Raw genomic sequence first — 23176 nt, 5'->3', positions numbered from 1 at the left:
ACCCAATGGTGTCCACTTACAGAAGGTTCAACTAGTGTAATATTTTTCATTTTATTTGCAGATGAAATTGGAAAGGGAAGAAAAAGAAGAAAAACAGACCAAGGTGATTGAAATATTATATATCAGATAAATAGATTATTTAAAAAAAAATTTAAATTGTAACTATGTTTTACTTTTATGGATGATAATTAACTAGTATTATAACATGGGTTCAAGGATGTACAGTAGCCAATCAGATGCGCTGAAATGAATCACATGGCGCTCTTTATTTTTTCACTATGATGCACTGAAGTGGAAAAAGTTCCCAGCAAAAAAGCATAACACCACTGCGTGTAAATCATATGGCAGAGTATTACCGATCGTGCTAGGCATTGTACCATTTTCTAGGCTAGGCGGTAATTTGGTTGGCAAGCAAAGTGGTGATAATAATTCATAGACCCATGTTGTAAAACAAATAACGCACAATTCTAAGTTTGTGCGTTACTGGAGATGCAACGCACTCTCTGGTTTTAAAAATGTTGTGCAACATACACCATTGTAAATACCCTCAAGTTTGCCGCATCTCCTCTAACGCACAACTTTAGACTTGTGTGTTATTTGTATAATAAATTATTTGTCTCTGTTAATATCAATGAATTTTATTTTAGCATAAGATGGGTACCATGATTTATTCAGTGCATACATGTTCTAGAAATGGATATGTGGATATGGCACGTCATTGTGAGAGTCTAACAAATACGCAGAGTATTTATATTATAATATCATGGACTTATAAAGCTCTGTATGTTGTGAAACCTCTCAAAGCGCTGATCATACAGTAGAAACTGAGGGAAAAAACTAAACCCAAACCAAAGAAAGGGATACGCCCTTACAAGGTGTGATTTGTCCCGTCATCCCCGACTCGAGCGCCTCCTACCCTAGTAAAAGAATATAACTACAGCAAGATATCAACCGGTACCATTCCCAATGACTGGATGAAGGCCAACATGATTCCTATCCATAAATGAAATTGGTATAGACAATTTTAAGTAGCAAATTTATGTCAAATTACAAATGTAGAATTGTTTATGGTCATCATTCACCTAGGTCTAGATGGCAAAGAAGATTGAACTCATGCAACGGACGATCGGGCTAGGCTAGTCTGTAGCTAGTAATAGGGGTACCCATTCAGTAATACTAGTTTACTAGAGTAGGACAGCAAGGCCTAGTCTGCGTGGGACACACAGTACAGATGTCCATGTATCATCACAGCCGCATGCAATTTAAATAAATTAATTCAATTCGGACCTGAACTAAATAAACTAGCATTACCAAAAACATATTTGAGAAATAGTTTGACAGTAATGCAATGTCTTTGTGGGGAACTCATTGGGAAAAGCAAAACCAAAAACAAGCCTCTACCCGCCCGTGGCCTAAGTCCTTAATTTTAATTGTTTAATAAACCGAAACTTGCTAGAATGACACACATGTGACTGTCAAATTTTTCAGAATTTACAATATCAAGTATTCCAAAGTTGACAGTAGTTTCATATTTGTATTGAACTTGACCCGAACCTGACATGATTCCACAATATTTTTATTTTGAAATAGTAGAGTGGAGAGAGAAAATAAAACAAATTTAATATTGACCTCAATTACTGTTTTACATTTTGTTGATATTCTATACTGATGATTAAATAAAAATTTATTTTGATTTTGGAGTGGGTACAATAATGATCACTGTCAAACGAATGTCCTGTAATTTTATTTGCAGACAATTTCCGAGACCTAAAAGCTGGTCTCAGTGGTTGCTTTGATGGCGAAAGATATCTTTGGCTAAGGTTCCTACTATTCGATAAGTTGGATGTCGGTGAAATTGCAAATCAAGATTTTAATGCAAATGACTTGCTCAATGAACTTGAAGACAAAGGTTTAATCTTGCCAACCAATGTTAACTTGCTGTTACAGGTCACAAAAACATCTGAAATAGCACAAGCCAAAGATCTTGTATCAAAGTATATGAGAGACAACAACGTTCAGTTTAGAAGTACTGATAAAACCGAGTTGTCATCTTACAGAAAGCGACTGTTCAAGGCCCTAAAACAAGTTGACCCACGTGCTTTAAATAATGTTATTGCTTTCTACAAGTTAAGAAGATATAGCTTCTCCAACGTATGGGATGCAGTTCTCTATCTTGAGATTGAACAATTATTAGCAGATGATCCAGACAAAATAAATTGGTTTTCAGATTGTCTCGGAACAATAGCAAGTAACACACTACTTGGTATGTATTTCTACTTTATATTACATATATTAAAGATGTATTGTACTTTTGACTAATTAAAAACAAATTTTAAAAAAAGATTTCAAAAAAGGTGGGTCATTTTGAAGTATCATAATAGTTATTAACTTTCACCAAAAATTTGTAGGAAAAAAAAATCATTTAACTGAAATACAGACGTTTTTTTTTTTTTTTAAATAACTTATAATTACATATCTCATAATGCAACGAGCTTGTTTGGCTACTCTGTATGCATAATCATAAAACTTCCTTGCGATCTGTGGGGAAACACCTTCTCAACCGTGATGAGTTGTAATCATCATCATGTATAATGCATACTCATGGTTTGAAATCTTTGATTACTTTCGCTCGCGACGATTTTCCAGACGAAATGTAATCAAATTAATTTACCTGTTAATTACGTAAACTTGTTTTTGGCTCGAATTTTCGACTTAAAGTGAATAACTTTAATATTACTTTGATATGGCCAATTAAAATGTAGAATATTTTTTTTTTTTTTATTTTTTGTGTTTCAAGGGACAATACATCTTTAAGTATTTTGTAATATTATTGAATCTTTCATTTTTAAACAGTTTAAGTTATTGTAATTTGATTAAAATTTAATAATATCTGGTTTTTTAGGTCATCAACCACGTACAATCTTTTCATCTTTTAATGCATTTTATGCTATATTTTTAATAATATTTTTCATTTTCTCTTTGATGAATAAATGAAATGAAATAGTTTAGTTTTATTCATTGAAGTTGATTATTTACATTAAATGATTATTTATAGGCGATAGTGAGAAGAAATGAGATGGTATCATCAAGTCACCAATGTGAACAGAGTGAAGGTAAATTATTCATTAAAGTATTATACAAAATTGGGAGATAAACATAAAAAAGGAAGATCATATATGATGATATATGATATGATAATATGATTAAGATGATAAAAAGTTGGTGATATTGAGAATATTACTCTAAAATTTAGGATTTATAATACACAGAATAACAGAATTATTATAAAGGAATAAAATGTGAGTGAGTAGTTTTGTTTTACTGTAGTTGTTTCTAAAAACTGATTATAGATAAAAAATTATTGAATTATGATTATATTATAATCATATTCAAACAGTGATGATTATTAAACAATAATTATAACAATGCTGAATTATTTACTTGAAATTTGAAATGATTTTGTGGTCTTTCGTGAATTTTTATTCATAAATCTTAAAACAGTACGGTAATTATGATAAGAATGCTATCTACTGAATTTATTACATAAAATTTGAAAGAATTTTGTGGTGTTTCATAAATTTTTTTGATCATAGATATTGAAAATTATTGAATTATAATTATATTATAATCATATTCAAACAGTGATGATTATTAAACAATAATTATAACAATGCTGAATTATTACTTGAAATTGGAAAGAATTTTGTGGTGTTTCATAAATTTTTATTCAAAATCCTTAAAACAGTAATTATGATAAGAATGCTATCTACTGAATTTATTTCCTGAAATTGGAAATGATTTTGTGTAATTTCATGAATTATACTGTGATCATATTCAAATAATGATTATGATTTCAACAATGATTATGATGCTAATCTACTGAATTTATTACATTGGAAAATATTGTGGTGTTTTATGAATTTATATTTATTATTCATAATCTTAAAAAAACAATTACAATTTCCACAATAATCATGATAACTGTTATACTAAATTGATTGATACTGTTTTTCATTCTTTCATAGACGGCGTTAAAGTGTTGAAAACTGGTACCAGTACAATCTACCTGTGAACTCTTTTATCTGCCAATTGAGTAGTGATTTGGTTGCGATGTAATGTTAGCATGTCATACCTCAATGTACAATAGCATAGATACCCTGGTATCCCAGACTTCAAACACACTAGTTATTGTCTGTGGTGGTTTCTTTCCAAAAAAAAATTGCTGTCCCCTTATAATAGGATTAAATCAACCATTTGGCACTCTCAAATGTGTCCCTGTCCCTTTAATAGGGTTGTCCCCTAATTAGAAGTTGGCTGTAGTGCTAAAACATATATTTCCCCTCGTTTTATGAGAAAGTGTCCCCTGAATGGAGGTGTCCTAAAGAAGGGATTTACTCCAGTAGTAAAGAGGAGGGTGTGTCCCCTGAATAGGGGTGTGTCCCCTGAATAGGGTTGTCCTAAAGAAGGGGTTTACTCCAGTAGTAAAGAGGAGGGGTGTGTCCCCTGAATAGGGGTGTCCTAAAGAAGGGTTTTACTCCAGTAGTAAAGATGAGGGGTGTGTCCCCTGAATGGGGGTGTCCTAAAGAAGGGGTTTACTCCTGTAGTAAAGAGGAGGGGTGTGTCCCCTGAATAGGGGTGTCCTAAAGTAGGGGTTTACTACAGTAGTAAAGAGGAGGGGTGTGTCCCCTGAATAGTGGTGCCCTAAAGAAGGGGTTTACTCCAGTAGTAAAAAGGAGGGGTGTGTCCCCTGAATAGGGGTGTCCTAAAGAAGAGGTTTACTCCAGTAGTAAAGAGGAGGGGTGTGTCCCCTGAATAGGGGTGTCCTAAAGAAGGGCTTTACTCCAGTAGTAAAGAGGAGAGGTGTGTCCTCTGAATAGGGGTGTCCTAAAGAAGGGGTTTACTCCAGTAGTAAAAAGGAGGGGTGTGTCCCCTGAATAGGGGTGTCCTAAAGAAGAGGTTTACTCCAGTAGTAAAGAGGAGGTTCTACTGTTGAAAGATTTCAGTGTACTAAACGGTACATGAATGTTAGTAACAAAAAAAAGACAACAAAACAAAATAACAATACTGGAATATTACAAAAAATAACAGTAGGCCTACAAGGATTTATTATAAGATTTCAGTGTACTAAACAGTACATGAATGTTAGTAACAAAAAAAAGACGACAAAACAAAATAACAATACTGGAATATTACAAAAAATAACAGTAGGCCTATAAAGATTTATTATAAGATTTCAGTGTACTAAACGGTACATGAATATTAGTAACAAAAGAAAGACTACAAAACAAAATAACAATACTGGAATATTACAAAAAATAACAGTAGGCCTACAAGCATTGCTACTGTTCCTGCAGGCATTACCTATTGCTATATTTAGAGATAAGACCATTTTAACTGTTTTTATATTTTGTTGTGCATTTATATTAGAGTCTCTAGGTTGAGATTACAGGCAAAAATCAAATGACAAACATACATTTTTTAAATAAGTAATTGGTTTAAGTAAGAAGAATATGTGCTACCCCAGACCTCAATGCCATAAACGAATAATGGATTAATAAATGAATTGTAGATTATAATTAGGATGTATTGAGGAACAAAATATCTCAACTTAAATAAGATTTTTTTTTCTTACATTTTGAAATAAACTATGAATATTATTTTTCCATGAAAGAAATTTATCAAACAAGCCTTTATCTACTTCATTGATTACATTCTCTCCAATTAAGAGATCCAATTTTGTTTAAAATGTTTCTTCTGTTTTGAAAAATAATCCAAAGGTCAAAGTCCACTCTTGATTCCCCTTTTTATTAAAAACAAAAATGTTCCCCTGAAGGAATTCAACTGACAACATTATAGTACAGTACAGTAAATGGACAGAGTTTAAATATTAAAAATAAAGAGGAAAAAACACCTAGGAACTGGAAGTAGTTGAAATGTCTTCCAATTTTTTGTTTAACTTCAGAGAACCAGTTAATTATATAGTTTGTTAATTTATTTTTTTTATATGCAGAATTACAAAAACAAAACGGGACAAAAATATATGCAAATGAGACCAGGTAAACGGAAGAACAGAATCAGAGCCATATATATAAAGTCATAACTATATATATGGCTCTCAACAGAATTAAATCCTTGCGCCCTCTAATCCTTCCCCTTACCACACTAGACATAGACACAACTTTGTTGAATCCCACTGTGCTGCAAACGCCTCCTTCTCTGTTTCATATTTGATCTGATTGTTAAACAAACAATGCTTAAATCTAAATTAATGTTTGATAAATGATTGTTTATAGTGTTCAATTTTTTTGTACAGTAATTATATTTTTTATATGAATTAATTTTTAAATGTCTGTTTGGTAAATGAAATGTTTTATATTTTGATATTTTTTTACTTTCAATTCAATTTTGTAAATTAAAACTCAATTCAGTATTTATGCTGCTATGTTTTATTGTTATTCATATTTTTTAATAAATACTAAATTATGAATGAAAAACATATTTGTTTATTTGTAAGGATAGTGTTTTTTGAAGAGGGAGATTTTAACATCGAGGAGATCATTATATCAAATTGTACGTGCTAGCTATTGTTAAAAATGTATTGTTTATTATAGGAATAATATTATTCATTTCACCAACCCGCCGCCGGAGATCGAGTAATAAAGTTCTTCGATAATATTGCAGCGATAAAATGTAGACAAATTGTGATTGCGCCCTCTATAAAAAATAAAGTTTATCACCCCCCCCATGGCATGCCCACCACACGTTTTTAATTATATATATACAGAAGAATGACAAAAACAAGAAGTAAGTTTTGTTTCATTATTATCATACCATATCATATACGGAATTCTTTATACTGTATTGTTTTAATAGCAGGTCTTTATTTGGATCTTATATTCGTATCCTAGGATATAGGCCCTACCTAGCCTAGCTAGCTAACAAACTATTCTAGCTAGTAGGCCTAGCCTAGGCTTAGCCATCTACGTACTGACTACACTACTAATAGGGGCCTACTACTAGCCTAGCTAGAGGCGCTAGTTCCGTTTCGCACCTGTCTTTTATTTCGACTCCAAGTGTGTTAAGGAACTTTATCCTCAATATCACACCTTAGAATTAGACTTACTTACGTACTTTACAATGGAGAATCACAGAAAAAGTAACAAATAAATCCTTTTAATTTAGATGTGTTTCTTGCACATGGGCGGTTTGTGAATTTCACATCATAGGGCCTAGGCCTACTCCATGTTCAATATTGACGTTTCTATGGAGCGCCAAAAGAGTAACTATAATAGAGGGCTAAAAAGGCAGTGGAATGCGCATATTTAATGCATTTATTGGTGAAAATTACGTTCAATTTCAATATATTTTGTCAATGTCAATACAACTAAAATGTTATTGTTACTGTTGAAACTGTACATGGTTTTCGTTGACTTTTAAGAATAAAAATCGACAATTTCATCATCATAAGATGTACTGTAGGTTTATCGCCGTGGCTAAAGATACGGTAAAATTACATTACGTCATAATCAGCCAATGGGGTGCTGGTGTGTGACGTCATTGTATAAGGACTTTGAATTTTTGTTCATATCGCGAAAACAGTGATCAACCGCATTTTCTTGCTATTATCGCCGTCGTGTGATGACAAAAACTAAATGTAGCCTACGTCTGTTATTATTATTGAAAAGCCAAAACATGTTGATTTTAATTCTAGGATACAGAAAACTGTTTCAAAAGAGGCCTAGGCCTATTTACTATAACCTCATTATGTGAGTTTGTGTAAGGAAAGCGGTGCCATGGAAGCTGCATGTGTGCGCTGATTTCTGTGACTCAGCCCTGGGCTACTGTCTAAATCATATTATTTGAGAGCCCCTTTATTGTCCGCATTTGCTTGTTGTTTATGGTCATCATCTGTAAACAAAGGTTAATAAAAAATATAGGCCTAAATACTGTAGGCCATTTGGAATAAAAATAAAACTCTCATAGTAACTAAGGACGAATGAACTAGACGCAACACAATTTCCAACATTGAATTATAATTCCTTTACTTCTAATCAACATATCGGATTATAATACTACTACTGTATGTTGTATAATGAAATAATATTTGAGATTGAGTGCATGTTTTAAACGCTTTATGAAACGTCCACCAACCACATGAACTTGCTCTATTACTACATCATTGACGTCGTCGCCCGTTATTAAACGTCTGGATTCAACATTACTAGGTCTAGCCCCGGGGCTGAGTCACATAATCGGTGCACACATCCATGCAGCCTGGCGCCGCCGATAGACATTCTCTACAGACGCTATATGAAAAAAAATCCAAAGTCCTTATACAATGACGTCACACAAGTACCAGCACCCCATTGGCTGATTATGACGTAATGCAATTTTACCGCACCTTTAGTAAAGAGAAGTTAGGATACGGTACCGTATCTTTAGCCACGGCGTAGGTTTATATACCTCAATGATCTAAATAATATCCCTCTTAGTCATAGTCCCGGGCATGGACTAATTAGATGTAGGGTCGGTTAATGTTCTTTGAAAACCGTTCTTTGTGTGCGAAATTCGTGAACGGTGTGCGAGAAACACGTAAAATCATTAAAAAAAAAAGAAAAAAACTAAAGATTTATTTGTCACTTTTTATGTGATTCTTCTTCATAAAAGTACTTATGAGGCCCAATTCTAAGGTGTGGTATTCACAATAAGTTACTTAATAAATTTTTAGTCGAAATAAAACAGGTGCGAAACGGAACTAGCGCCGGCCTAGGCCCTAGAGGCCAGCTAGGGTCAGGCCTAACCTTCTATCTAGGCCTACTAATCTCTCTAGTCTCTTGTACTAGGCTAGACTAGTTAGGGGTGCAATAGACGGTTGATCGGGACCACAGACGATCAGGCCCAGGCGATCGGAGAGCCCAATAATGTTGTAAGACGATTGGGACAAGAGACGATCGGGCACAAAATAAAAATGTATGGTCTAAATGACTCTTACAACTCAAATCAATAAACAATTTTTGTGCTACCGAAGCCATCTTGCAGACAAACAGTCGTGACCAGCTGAGCGTAAAAACGGTGAATATATATATCACAAGAATGAGTAATCTGCGATTTTTGCATTAGAAATTTGTAACAGAGCATGGATGCCCGCGGATGTATAAAGACTAAAGAAGACTTGATTTGTCATATTAAATAGAATTATGATAATATTAATATATATAAATTTGATTTCTTTTAATTTAATTTATATTGCTACATCGTCATATTGTATTTTTGTGAGGGTCCCTAATGGTCAGCTTCGGCTGGATGGACCACCCTCATAAAATATTTTTGAAATAAAAATAAATAAATAAAACATTTAATAAAACATATTTAATAACAAACTAGTGTACATTCACTTATATTGGTTTAAGTGGATATCAGTCACCTTTAATTTTGGTATTCATATGGCGCTCCACAATCTATCTGCTATGCCATGCTTTTGATCATTTCGAACTAGGGTTAGGTAGTGGCATTGTTAACCCACTCACTATCATCCTATTCATTATCACTAGTAATAGTAGTGTACAATGACAGAGTATTGACATATTTCATTTTATTATCACTCTGTGTAAATAACCAAAATGGTAATACAGTAGTACCAAGTAAACAGCTGTGTGTTCTATTTATTATCTTTGTTGAACATTAGAATACAATGTTAATATTAAATCTATGGTTTAAGATTATCTATAACAAATTGTATAACAGGAACTCAATAACCAAAACAAACAAATCATTAGGGAGGTTTCGCAATCTTACGAATACGATAACCAAAACGGATACGTCAAACACACGTATTCGTTATTCGTAAGCCAGGAAAAATCTGTTTCGCATGGCAACGAAATATTGAGGGCGCCGTCCAAAATATGACTGCGGTAAATTTGAGCGAAGCGGCAGGTACGTGTTGCTTGGCTGCCTAGGCCTAGCGTAACATCAAAGCGAGTGAGGACTTTAAAAACTGCTATTTATCAAAATTTACCTGGCATTTTAGTAAATTACTTTAGCAAATTACTTTCAATAAATCTATAATTATATTATAATCATGAATCATTCCTGATTCAAATGCAAAGTGTGCAAAATAGATCAAAAACTATACTCGTTTTGTAGTTACGAATATGACTGGTGATATTCGTCAACACGAATACGCTTTACGAATATGAAATGGGGATCAGCTCAAAAGTTTCACAAATGTGTGACGTATCCGTTTTCGTTATCGTATTCGTAAGGTTGCGAAACCTCCCTAATAATACATTTCTACCCTGGTTTTCTGCAGGGGCGGACGCAGGGGTGTTGCCCCAGTTGCCCGGGCAACACACTTAATTTCATACTAAATGTTTTTTTCTGCCACTAAATTAAAATTTAGATCCCATTTCATCATATATATTAACCATTAATGTCGTTATAGAAGTCCAGGTTTGGAAGAGTCTATATGTAAATTGATTGACTGTAGAGTAAAATTAACCGTGCGCGCACAATTTAACGGCGGCCAGTGGATTTTATTTTTTCGTTTCTCTACGTCCGTAAAATTAGGCCGCATTTCTGTAGTAATTATGAACGTTCCGAACTTTGAAATAACAGTTACAGTATAGTGGATAAATGAAAATGAATTTGGAAATTGTGGTTTTACTGACTTACTTAGCATTTATTTCAAAATAATACAATTCAACGTTTTGCTCAATATATTTATAGTAGCAGCTTCACATTTTTTATCTAACTTGTTTAAATTATTAATTTATAGGCCTAGTAATTAATTTGTATTAATGGATCATAATTGCTAGAATAATATTACCTTACCGGCAGTACCTTCGTCGGGGACTTCCTCTGACGTTCATATTGAACGCAAAAAAAATGTTATCCATAGTCGCATGTGTTTTACCGGCGGAAAAAATAGGCGGGATAAATACTGCTGATAGATATTAGAGTGTCATTTCCGGCGAAAACTAGAGGTGCCATTTTCTCGTGAATTTTATGTGCGAGTGTACCATTTCCGGCCACCTAGAGGTGTCATTTAACAAAATTCGCTTCGTCACAGGCCCCATGGTGCAAATACTTGGTTTCTATTATGGCCCTGGACTCTTGGGCAACCCCCTTAAAATAGCCCTGCGACCGCCCCTGTTCTGTATATGTGTTATAATGAACTTTTTATCATAAGAACAAATTGTATAACAGGAACTCAATAAACAAAACAAACAAATCATTAATAATAACAATTTCTACCCTGGTTTTCTGTATAAATGTTATAATTAACTTTTTATCATATAAACTGTCCGACCAGAGCAATATGTACAAAAAATAAAAAAGATAATAAATGCTTGCTGAAGTCTTATGACTGTATATAGCCCCTGAACCAGACCAGATCAAATGTGAGATAACAAATTACTTATTAGAGGTCCCTGTAGCCCAAAAGAAGATTAACCAAAAATAAAATTTCAAATAAGACCAATTTTGACAAATATAGTGACCCATGAAACCGAAAGAAGAGAGCTCAATCAACCAGATCTAACATGGGATACCACATGACTAAATTAAGGTATTGAGAATACCTGTTTTAACACCCACTTAGCGTGTGAGGACTTGTATCAGAATGGATGACACAATTGCAGCAAATGCATAAAATGTCATTAAAACCAATTAATTAATGACATGACTTTCAAATTAGAACTAGCTAGTCAACAGCAAAGTAAAAGATTAGGTCTGTTTTAGAATACAGTGTGTAGTACTATGTTTGGACACTAAAAAAAAACAAAATTTGTATAGGAAATCTTTATAGCCTAAATACTTTTGGGAAAGTGAACCAAGCAAACTACACAAGTTTAGAAGAAAATAAAGTGCAAAGGCTTTGCCACTGAGGCTACGTCGAAAAAAATCCTCATGACATTTTATTTAAAGAAATTTAATTTCTTCTTTGTAGAAACAAACCCATTTTGAGTAAGAAATAGAAAATAGAAAAATGTGAAACTAGAGAACTAAAAGAGGATAAATTATGTTTTAATAATTTTTCTGTATATAACATACTCAATGTTTGACAATTTCATAGCTAAAACAATTTTTGTCAGAGATTTTTCTTATGAAAAAAAGTACTGTAATTGTTCAGTAGGAGTTGATCAGGAATTGTGTTTTATCTCAGAATCTTTTTAGCCAGGATTGTTTTTGTACTTTGAGAAAAACAAGGGGCCTGATTATTGTTAATGACCGTTGTGTGTTTGTGTTTTACTGTTTGCCTGTTGCCCCTAGATACAGCCAAACAAATCATTAACGTCAGTTTAATATTAACTTTGTATTTAAACAAAAGATAAAGTAAAAATCATCTGATTGTTTGAAACATGTACAAAGGTTATAGAAATGTTTGGTTATTACTTTATGATCCATATATTAATAGACTAAAATGCACTGCTTCCCCAGGGCTGTTAGACAGGGTATTTGTGTGGGGTATTGTACTACCTTACTTTATGATCCATTTATTAATAGACTAAAATGCACTGCTTCCCCAGGGCTGTTAGTCAGGGTATTTGTGTGGGGTATTGTACTACCTTACTTTATGATCCATTTATTAATAGACTAAAATGCACTGCTTCCCCAGGGCTGTTAGTCAGGGTATTTGTGTGGGGTATTGTACTACCTTACTTTATGATCCATTTATAATAGACTAAAATGCACTGCTTCCCCAGGGCTGTTAGACAGGGTATTTGTGTGGGGTACTTGTGTGGGGTATTGTACTACCTTACTTTATGATCCATTTATTAATAGACTAAAATGCACTGCTTCCCTAGGGCTGTTAGTCAGGGTATTTGTGTGGGGTATTGTACTACCTTACTTTATGATCCATTTATTAATAGACTAAAATGCACTGCTTCCCTAGGGCTGTTAGTCAGGGTATTTGTGTGGGGTATTGTACTACCTTACTTTTAAGGCTTAAATTTAAGGCTTATACAAAGCCCAAAGGAAACGAAATACGAGCCACTGTTGAATTTAACAACAGAATTCAAAGAGATGGAGAAACCTTTAACAACTTTCTCACAGACATGCGTGTACTGGTTAAGGCATGCGGGTTTCAGGATGAAGACAGAATGTTACGGGACGCCATCGTCCTGCGTTCAAAGCATAAACGAGTGCAGGAAAGGTGTCTAGAGGAAGGTGATGAGCTGACACTGGCGAAAGCTATACAAATTGGCCTGACACATGAAACATCGCAAACCAGTCTCAGTGTAATGAGCCCCGACAAACCCGTAGACATGGTGAGGTCACATAGAAGGTCACAAAAAACTGGCGGGCATAACAAACACAGACCTACCAATGGAAAAAAATGCCAACGATGTGGCACAACACATCCTCCAAAGTCATGCCCAGCATGGGGTAAAAAATGTAATAAATGCCATGGTCTCAACCACTGGGCCAAGTGTTGTCGAACCAAATCAGTTCAAACAGTAAGTGAGTCCGATGAAGAAATAGATCTTCTCCTAGATACCGTGGAACTAGAACTAAATACAGTGCATGATGATACAGATTGGGTTCTTACGATGACAATTGGTGGTGTAGAAGTGCCATTCAAATTAGATACTGGAGCACAGGTAAATATCCTCCCTGCTAATTTCTACAGAAAGCTGATAGATAAACCTCCACTTGACAGATCTGATGTAAAAATTAGAGGATACTCCGGTACCATTATACCGATAGATGGTAGCTGTACTACTAAAGTAGCGTACAAAGGACGTAATGCAAAGCTTTCGTTCCTTGTGACCACAATTGATGCCAGCTCTACAAAGCAACATCAACCAGTGTTAGGTCTTAAAGCATGCCAGCAACTGCAACTGATTAAAGCTGCATGGAATGTTGATATGGATGACCTACATACGCACAGAATAGTAGACCAATATAAAGATGTTTTTATTGGCTTAGGGTGTATGCCAACAGAACACAAAGTACATGTGGATACGTCAGTGGCACCGGTACAACATGCTTGTCGAAAAATTCCATTCAAACTACGTGGAAACGTCAAGAAAGAATTAGATAGAATGGAAAAAATTGGAGTAATTGAAAAACAAGAGGAACCAACTGATTGGGTCAGCAGCTTAGTAACTGTCAAGAAAAAAAATGGTGACATTAGAGTTTGCCTGGACCCAAGAGATCTTAATCAAGCGATAAAAAGGGAACATTTTAAGTTGCCGTCACGTGAAGAAATCATGGCAGAATTTGCAGGGGCAAAGGTGTTTAGCAAGCTAGATGCTTCATCAGGCTTCTGGCAAATTAAATTGGACAAGGAAAGTTCAAAACTAACATGTTTCATCACACCATACGGGAGATATGTCTATCGCAGATTACCATTTGGTCTAAATATGGCGCCTGAGGCATATCATCAACGTGTCCATCGACTATTTGAAAAGATTGATGGAGTAAACACGATGATGGATGATATAATCGTGTGGGGATCTACACAAAACGAACATGATCAGAGACTCAAGCAAGTGCTAGATACAGCACAGAAAGCTAACCTGAAGCTCAACAGAAAAAAGTGTGAGTTTGGAGTGAACAAACTAATCTTCTTAGGTGACTTGATTACAGATAAGGGTATCCGACCGTATCCTAGTAAAGTAAGAGCCATTAACAATATGGAAAGACCAACTGACAAGCAAGCTCTTCAAAGATTTCTTGGAATGGCCAATTATCTAGCGAAGTTCTTACCTGAATTGTCAGTGAAGACAGCACCACTACGTCAGCTCCTGATTGACAAAAATGACTGGGTGTGGCTGGAAGCTCAAGAAAAGGCATGGTTGAATGTTAAGTCAGCTCTGACTTCGAGCCCAGTGCTCACATTTTATGATCCAACAAAGATATGCAAGATATCAGCTGATGCATCTAAGGATGGAATTGGTGCAGTTCTGCTACAACAGAGACATAACAATGACTGGGCACCTGTTGCATATGCATCTCGGTCAATGACAGATGCAGAAATACGTTATGCTCAGATTGAGAAGGAGTGCCTAGCACTTACATTTGCCTGCGAAAGATTCCACCAGTTTCTTTTTGGCCAAAAGGTAATAGCAGAAACTGACCACAAGCCCCTTATCTCCATCTTTAAAAAACCACTTGCTGACAGCCCACTCAGACTTCAAAGAATGCGCATTAGGCTTCAGAAATATGATCTAAACCTAACCTATACTCCAGGTAAAGAGCTATGGGCAGCAGACGCACTTTCACGAGCTGTGGACAAGACCACTGTAGCTGAAGAAGATCAACACTTAGAAGATGACATTGAGGCATATATCAACATGATACTGACATCGCTACCGGTAGCACCAAATCAGATGCAGAACATAAAAACTGCAACTGAAGGTGATGCTACCCTCACACAACTAAGACAAACAATTCTAGAAGGATGGCCAGAAAAGCGAAAACAATGTCCCTCAAACATTACCGAGTTCTGGAACTATAGAGACGAGTTGTCAGTGAGTTGTGGTATCATATTCAAAGGAAGAAGAGTTGTCATTCCCGTCTGTCTCCAACGTTTGATGCTTCATAAGATACATGAAGGTCATCTGGGTAGAGAAAAGTGCAAACGTAGAGCAAGAGAGGTGTTGTACTGGCCAAATATAAATAAAGAGATCGACCAGATGATAGAGAAATGCTCAACTTGCATTAAATACAGAGAACGGCAATCAACAGAGCCACTGCAACAGCATAAGCTAGCATCCCGACCATGGGAAAAGGTTGGTGCTGATCTGTTTGAGCTCAACAACAAAGATTATATCGTAGTAGTTGACTATTACTCACAATATATTGAGATGGCTACTCTCACTAATACAACAAGTAAAAGTGTAATAAAAAACATCAAATCGATCTTTGCTCGACATGGTACAGCAATCGAATTGATCAGTGATAATGGTCCACAGTTTGCCAGTAGGGAGTTCAGAGAGTTTGCAGAATTGTGGAATTTTAAGCACACAACTTCAAGCCCTCATCATCCTGCAAGCAATGGACAAGCAGAAAACGCCGTCAAAATAGTGAAAACTATGATCCGTAAAGTAAAAGATAGTAGTGAAGATCTACATATGGCTTTACAAGTATATAGAAGTACACCGCTTGAACATGGAGTGTCTCCAGCAGAGCTACTCTTCAACAGAAAAATTAAGTCCAATCTGCCTATAAACCCTACCCTACTTAAACCGAAAATTGTAGAAACAGAGTCATTGAAGAAAAAGACAATGCAGTTGAAACAGCGGCAAAAGAAAAACTTTGACAAAAAATCTACACAAAAGGCAATGGAACCTCTACAAGTAGGAGACACAGTGAGAGTGCAGAACATGGATAAACCAACAGCTAGCAGGCCACTATGGGCAAAGACAGGAATTGTAACAAAAATTTTGCCTAACAGATCATATATAGTTAAAACAGAAACTGGAGAACTCATCAGACGAAACCGGAAACATCTTCTCAAAACTCAACCAACCACCACAACTGAAACTGAAGAGGAGGAGGAAGATGAGCAGCAAAATCAATCAAAAGCACAAAAGCAGAAAAGTCACTCAGAAGCAAGCAACACAACTACAACATTGCGTAGAAGTGACCGCATACCAAAACCAAACCCAAAGTACTTTAATAAATCATACAGAACATAAACACAAAATAAAAGTTAATAACCACTTCATTTGAAGAGGGAAGGTGTAATGATACTAATTAATAAAATAACTAATAAAACTAGTATAGCGCCACCTATGGCGACTCTTGATAAGACACACATAACATGGCGATACAATCGTATACTTGGAATACATTAAAGTTATAGTTTAAAGATAAGTTGTGTGTCAGTACTTTATTGTTGTGTCAAGGGAGAACCACTACATACACTGCTTCCCCAGGGCTGTTAGTCAGGGTATTTGTGTGGGGTATTGTACTACCTTACTTTATGATCCATTTATTAATAGACTAAAATGCACTGCTTCCCCAGGGCTGTTAGACAGGGTATTTGTGTGGGGTATTGTACTACCTTACTTTATGATTCATTTATTAATAGACTAAAATGCACTGCTTCCCCAGGGCTGTTAGACAGGGTATTTGTGTGGGGTATTGTACTACCTTACTTTATGATCCATTTATTAATAGACTAAAATACACTGCTTCCCCAGGGCTGTTAGTCAGGGTATTTGTGTGGGGTATTGTACTACCTTACTTTATGATCCATTTATTAATAGACTAAAATGCACTGCTTCCCCAGGGCTGTTGAGTGTTAGTCAGGGTATTTGTGTGGAGTATAATACGGTAGTTTAGTTCTGTAGTTATAATGCTTTATATTTCACATGATGATAAAAAAGTTATATTAATGTGATGTGAAGTAAGATAGGCCTCCCCACGGATATCCTTTTTCAATAATTAATCAGTATCAGTAGGCCTATAAATAATATTATCAATATTATTATCACAACATAAAATGGCATACGCTATAGGCCTCTATTAAACAAACAGAGCCTCCTAATTAGCCTTATAGTACAAATTGTGTTTTATACCTAAACAATTCCTGGTAATCAAAATACAAATTATTACCCTAAAACATAAAATATTATGAATTTGCACTTTTTTTTATAAAGCTAACATTATATTATATGATTAATTTTTGTGTTCATCTTTATTTTACAGTTGTAATTCTACATGTTATCCTATTACTTTACCTACTCAATGTGCAAGGTGTCCTTTAAATTGAGTAAATGGCTCAGCCCAGAGATATAAAGAGTTGAACATTGAATGATTAGAAGCCATTTTGTGTCAAAGATTGCACGCTGCATGCGTGCTCGTTTATTTTGTATAGCGTTTTCCCGTAGTTCATGCATTATTTTTATCTATGAAATAATGCTTAGATTCCGTTTTTATTTTAGTAATTTGTTTTATTAATGGTCTTGATTCGGTAGCCTATATATATTTTTTTATAATTAACAAAATAAATGCTACATGCAAGTTGGGATAAATCAAAGCTATAACACACATATTCATCCCTCTTTATATATGGCTCTGTGTTTTTGACACAAAGTGCGCCGCCAACTTGATTACATTTTAAAGACTCATTCATCATTTCATTTGTAATAATTTGCCTTTATTATTTTAATATTGTTCATACACTTTTCAGTTTATTAACAAATATATCCACGACACTATTATTTTATTTAGTCAGCAGAGCATGCATTATGAATTAAAAAATATTACATAGTTATACTGTATATATATATTCTGTTGTTACAAAATAAATGACCGGTACGTCTAGTACCGCGAATTATTCAAAATCAATCAATCTTATAATGTACTAGCGCAAGCGCACATGCAATTATTCTTTGTCGCAAGTACTTCTGTACACTTTGCACATCCAGTGGCGTATCCAGTGGGGGGGTGGGGGCGGTGTGGTGGGGCGGGCCTCCCCTGTGCCGGGGAAAAAAAATAAAGTTAGGCAAATAAGAATAAACTATTATTCTGACAATAATTGAACTGTAAACATAATTCTTTTGAATGTTTGTTTATTTACATATAATATCATTCCCTTCAGATCAACTATTTTTTATTTTCATTACATCCAACCAAACACGTAAAAAATGTGGTTAAAATATCTTATCATCTACGTGCTAGATTGTTTACTCAAAAGTCTTTGAACGGTCCGGTGACCTTACCCTATTCAACCTTGTTTTTGCAGTTGAGCCTCTCATGACTTGGGATTTGTATGTCTTCCTACGCTAAGATTATATAGTTCCACATGCCATGTGCTTTTTTCTCTAAGATATTGTTATTATAAGTGCCAAAAACCCGAAAACACATACCATAAAAAATATCCATGTATTTCATTTTTGGAACAGAATATTCCGTGAGACTCAACTACAAAACCACCATTTTGTGATATGATGTCATCGTAAGCCAATCAAATCTGAGCTTTCTTGTGATTGGCATTGTTCACGGTTGAATGATTTTGGATTCTGGCTGATTTGATTGGTGGATGCGAATCACCCGCAGCGGAATGTTTTCTCTCACGCGTGTACCATGAAGTCATCTCTCTGATCGTTACTACACAAAGTTAGAGCAATGAATTTGTCCGAATTCCGTTAAGTAAACAACTTTATATATTTTATAAGCATTTGATAACATGTTTACTTGATATTTCCAATGGTGATATATAAAATAAATTATTAAAAAACGTAGTTATATGTAATTATTGTAACCAAAAATGGCGTAGTTAATAGAATTGTCGACTGAGGCCGAAAATTGTTTTACTTTCATGGCTAAAAACGATCATTTTCGGCGATGTTTTAGACCCTATATTTCGAAAACTACAAGTCAGATTTTCGTAATTCTTTCTTTATTGTTTATTAATACAACTGACTAACAGATGTTTAATTTGGTTTTAATTTTGCATCGTTATCCCTATAAGACAACATGACTATGCAATCCTAGAACATATATTGATCAAGTGTATACAGGTAATGACACTAATTTTGTCGGCAAATTGGCAATTCCCGGCCCCCCAACTTCAAAATCCTGGATACGCCACTGTGCACATCAATAATTCACCGTCAAAAAATTCAATTACATTTTTAAAAATATAAGAAAACGTTTAAAGTATTTGTTGCTCCTAATCTATACTATGTGTTAATGGAGATAATTTTGACACAATTTGATCTATATACAGTATCATGCGACTTTAACCCAATGTCGTAACTCTTTATATATGGCTCTGGCTCCGCCCATAATTCATTCGTTTACATTGGTTGAATATGAATTATGATATCTTTCTAACACTATCTTTGTTTATATGAAGTTTGCAAACTGTAGATAGGTAAACAAGACTTATATTTTCTATTATAGGCTAGCATGCAAGACTGATTAGGAAGTCATGTGATGCACAGAAGCAGTGAGAATTATAAACACCCTATAGTCAAGTAGCATGTTTGTAGAGCTTTTCAGTCGAACTGATTTACCAGTGGATTGAGGATTGTTTCCAGGGTAGGGTACCAACAATTCTGTTGTTCAGATTCAGTTGTAGTGTGAGTTTTTATATTATTTATTTAATATTTCATTTGACTTACAGAATTGTGCTTTGTTTTATGACAATTACAGGAATAGCAATACTTTGTTTGGAAATGTTGGTTTATGGCAACCAGTTGCATCCATTGAAGTGTTTCTCAACTATTTTATTTTTACAGCAAAAATTGCAATACAATTAAATTACAGATTTTAATTCGAAATTCAGAGGCTTAAAAGCTAATCTTGGTGAATACTACAAGGGTGATCACTACCTTTTGCTTAAATTCTGCCTATGTTATCACTTACCTTTCAGGCCTTTCGTTTAATAGCACATGAATTGTTCAATAAACTTGTGTTAAAATGTTAATATCAAACCTACTAATGTCTGTTGTTGGAGAGTACAAAAGTCACAGAAGTTAGGCTGCTGAATATCTTGTACTAAGTATACTTTGAACAAAACATGTCTGACGTGAAAATAAAAACAGGTGTATTAGCCAGATAGTACAGTGATACGTCTGTATTCTTAAACCAGACTTTAGTTGTAGTTCGAACTTCGACTTAAAAAAATGCTAATTCGAGCTACGGGGCTAGCCTCCCCGGCAAGGGGAATATAATATACAGTACAAATCGTTCACGTTCACTTCAGAGGGTTATTATGCACTTTATATGCATTCATTATGGCCAGCGATCTAACTACTACAATAGGTACGCTCTGCCGGTGTCCCCTTGTACGAATCGTTCAACATTGGGCCCATTGTGGTTTTCGCGTGATATCATGTTCCATCCAGGGACCAAAATGTGTAGTGTAGTTACTTTCCAGGTGAAGTTTACCGATGCGTTACTTCGTGTACTGTGTATCGACGTACACTACAGCAAAAACAAATTTGGTTAATTGTTCGTATGTTCACCAATTTTTTAATTTACGATTAACCCTCTGTAACGTGGGGCACCTTAAATAAATATTTCATACATTACTAAACAAAAAACATGCCATTTTCGCTTAGCCAACAACATCTTATTATAGCCAAATTATTAAGTTTGTCCTGTATGTCATGAACTTCTCGTACTCGGAAGTCCAGATGTTATGCATGCATACACTTGCAAGGTATACTGAATTTCCCGACTGAAAATGGTCTATGCTTGTGGACGCACCCCTCCCCGCCCCCAAATTAAGCCAAACGGACTACTTTTTTAAGCCTCTAGGCCTGATTTTATCAAATTATAAGATGCAATTGTTGAAGACTTGCAGTTCTAGTTTTCAAAATTGTCTTAGCTTAGCCCCAACCATAAAGCTGATCATAGGTACTTATGAATTTCATTTCATATTTCGAAGTACAATAAGTGCATTTTCCGAGACCTAACAGCTCTATTTTTGAAAAATTTCTTAGCTCCATCCCAACCACGGTTGTCTGGTTCTGTAGACTTGTAATTTCGTTTCATATATCAATGTATAATTGCAATTTCCGGGGTCCTAGCAGCTCTATTTTTAAAAATTTTCTTACAGATCAGCTCAAGGTGCGTATTTACAATTTTTGCACCCCCAGACAGCAACCAGCCACGCCTCTGTGATAAACAATATACCTCTTGGCCTGTGGGTACGTTTTACATTCGCGTATGTTTTCTATGCTACAATTTACCCGATAAATATAGGCATATTTTGAACTTTAAAGGTCACTTTAAAGTGACACAGTCAACGTGCATCGGTTTTTTGCATGCAGTATTTTATTTATGAAAAATGGAAAAAGTGGCTACCCCACTGTAAATTTGATTAAAATGGCCTCAAATGATGCTCGCTTTGCGTTGCTCCTGGGGGATTCAGCCTCTGGACCCCTACCGGGGGCCCTTAGGGCCCCCTGGCCCCCAGCCTAAAGATGCTCGCTTTGCTCGCATAGCCCCCTCGATGCGGGATGTAGCCCCCACGTCAGGGAAGATCCTGGCGCCACCGCTGTTGTGAGACTTTTTTCTGTTTAAATTGAAGTTTGCTGCGATATAGGATAGATATTTTGTGCAGTAAGGTTAATTGCAAATAATTTCACCAGATTCCTTCCCACCATGCATTGTGTAATTTGAAAAATCCAGGGTATTGATTAATAACAATGATTTGCTGTGTTTATGTGGGTCTGTTACCCCTAGCAACAAGATATTCAGGCAAAGCTCATTTCAAAATAGATGGTTCATAGTTTATGTAGTATGTAGAATATTAACAAAATTGTTGACCAAATAACTGATACGTTTTTCTGATACTCACAATTGCCTAGAGGGATGTTTTTAGTCGCGTGGACGCGACTCTATAGTTCACTATGTCGGTCGGTCGGTCTGTCTGTCGGTCCGGTATCACTATGCGTTTTAGCACGCGACTTATGGCTATTGGCCTTGTTTTCTGTTTTTTTGGGGTGTAAAGTATAGCTGCCAAACTGAATGGCAGCCATTTGTTGTGTATTAATTAAAGATAAGTCATAATTGCCATTTGGGAAAATGAATCCACAAAACAAGATATGTCAACAAAATAATTTTTTAAATATTTATAGATGAGACCATGGCCAGTTTAATATTAACTTGGTGATAAACTTAGATTTTACAATCGCACAATGTACACAATATGCTTTATTTGTACAAGTATAACAGTTTAAAAATCTAAAGTATAATATGTTGCTAGCACAGGAGTCATCTTCATTCAGTAACGCCAACATACAGGTCATCTTCATGCAGTAACACCAGCATACAGGTCATCTTCATTCAGTAACACCAGCATACAGGTCATCTTCATTCAGTAACACCATCATACAGGTCATCTTCATGCAGTAACACCAGCAAACCGGTCATCTTCATTCAGTAACACTGGCATACAGGTCATCTTCATTCAGTAACACCGGCATACAGGTCATCTTCATTCAGTAACACTGGCATACAAGTCATCTTCATTTAGTAACACCAGCATACAGGTCATCTTCATTCATTAACACCGGCATACAGGTCATCTTCATTCAGTAAAACCGGCATACAGGTCATTTTCATTCAGTAACACCGGCATACAGGTCAGCTTCATTCAGTAACACCAGCAAACAGGTCATCTTCATTCAGTAACGCCAGCATACAGGTCATCTTCATGCAGTAACACTAGCAAACAGGTCATCTTCATTCAGTAACACCA

The 23176-nt window shown here is 35.3% G+C and overlaps 1 protein-coding gene across 1 annotated transcript in view; it reads left to right on the top strand.

Moving 5' to 3' along the window:
• LOC144838181 (uncharacterized) overlaps positions 1-23176 on the top strand; it is a 160082-nt gene that overhangs the window by 11171 nt on the left and 125735 nt on the right. The window contains exon 16 of the mRNA XM_078693540.1: positions 62-103. Within this exon, the coding sequence (XP_078549666.1) occupies positions 62-103 (42 nt within the window). The remainder of the gene's footprint in view (positions 1-61; positions 104-23176) is intronic.

This window comes from Antedon bifida, chromosome 3, assembly GCF_963402885.1.
Source record: "Antedon bifida chromosome 3, ecAntBifi1.1, whole genome shotgun sequence".
In the NCBI taxonomy this organism is placed as follows: Eukaryota; Metazoa; Echinodermata; class Crinoidea; order Comatulida; family Antedonidae; genus Antedon; species Antedon bifida.
The sequence above is the reverse complement of the archived record's forward strand: the minus strand, read 5'-3'. Positions and strand labels throughout refer to the sequence as shown.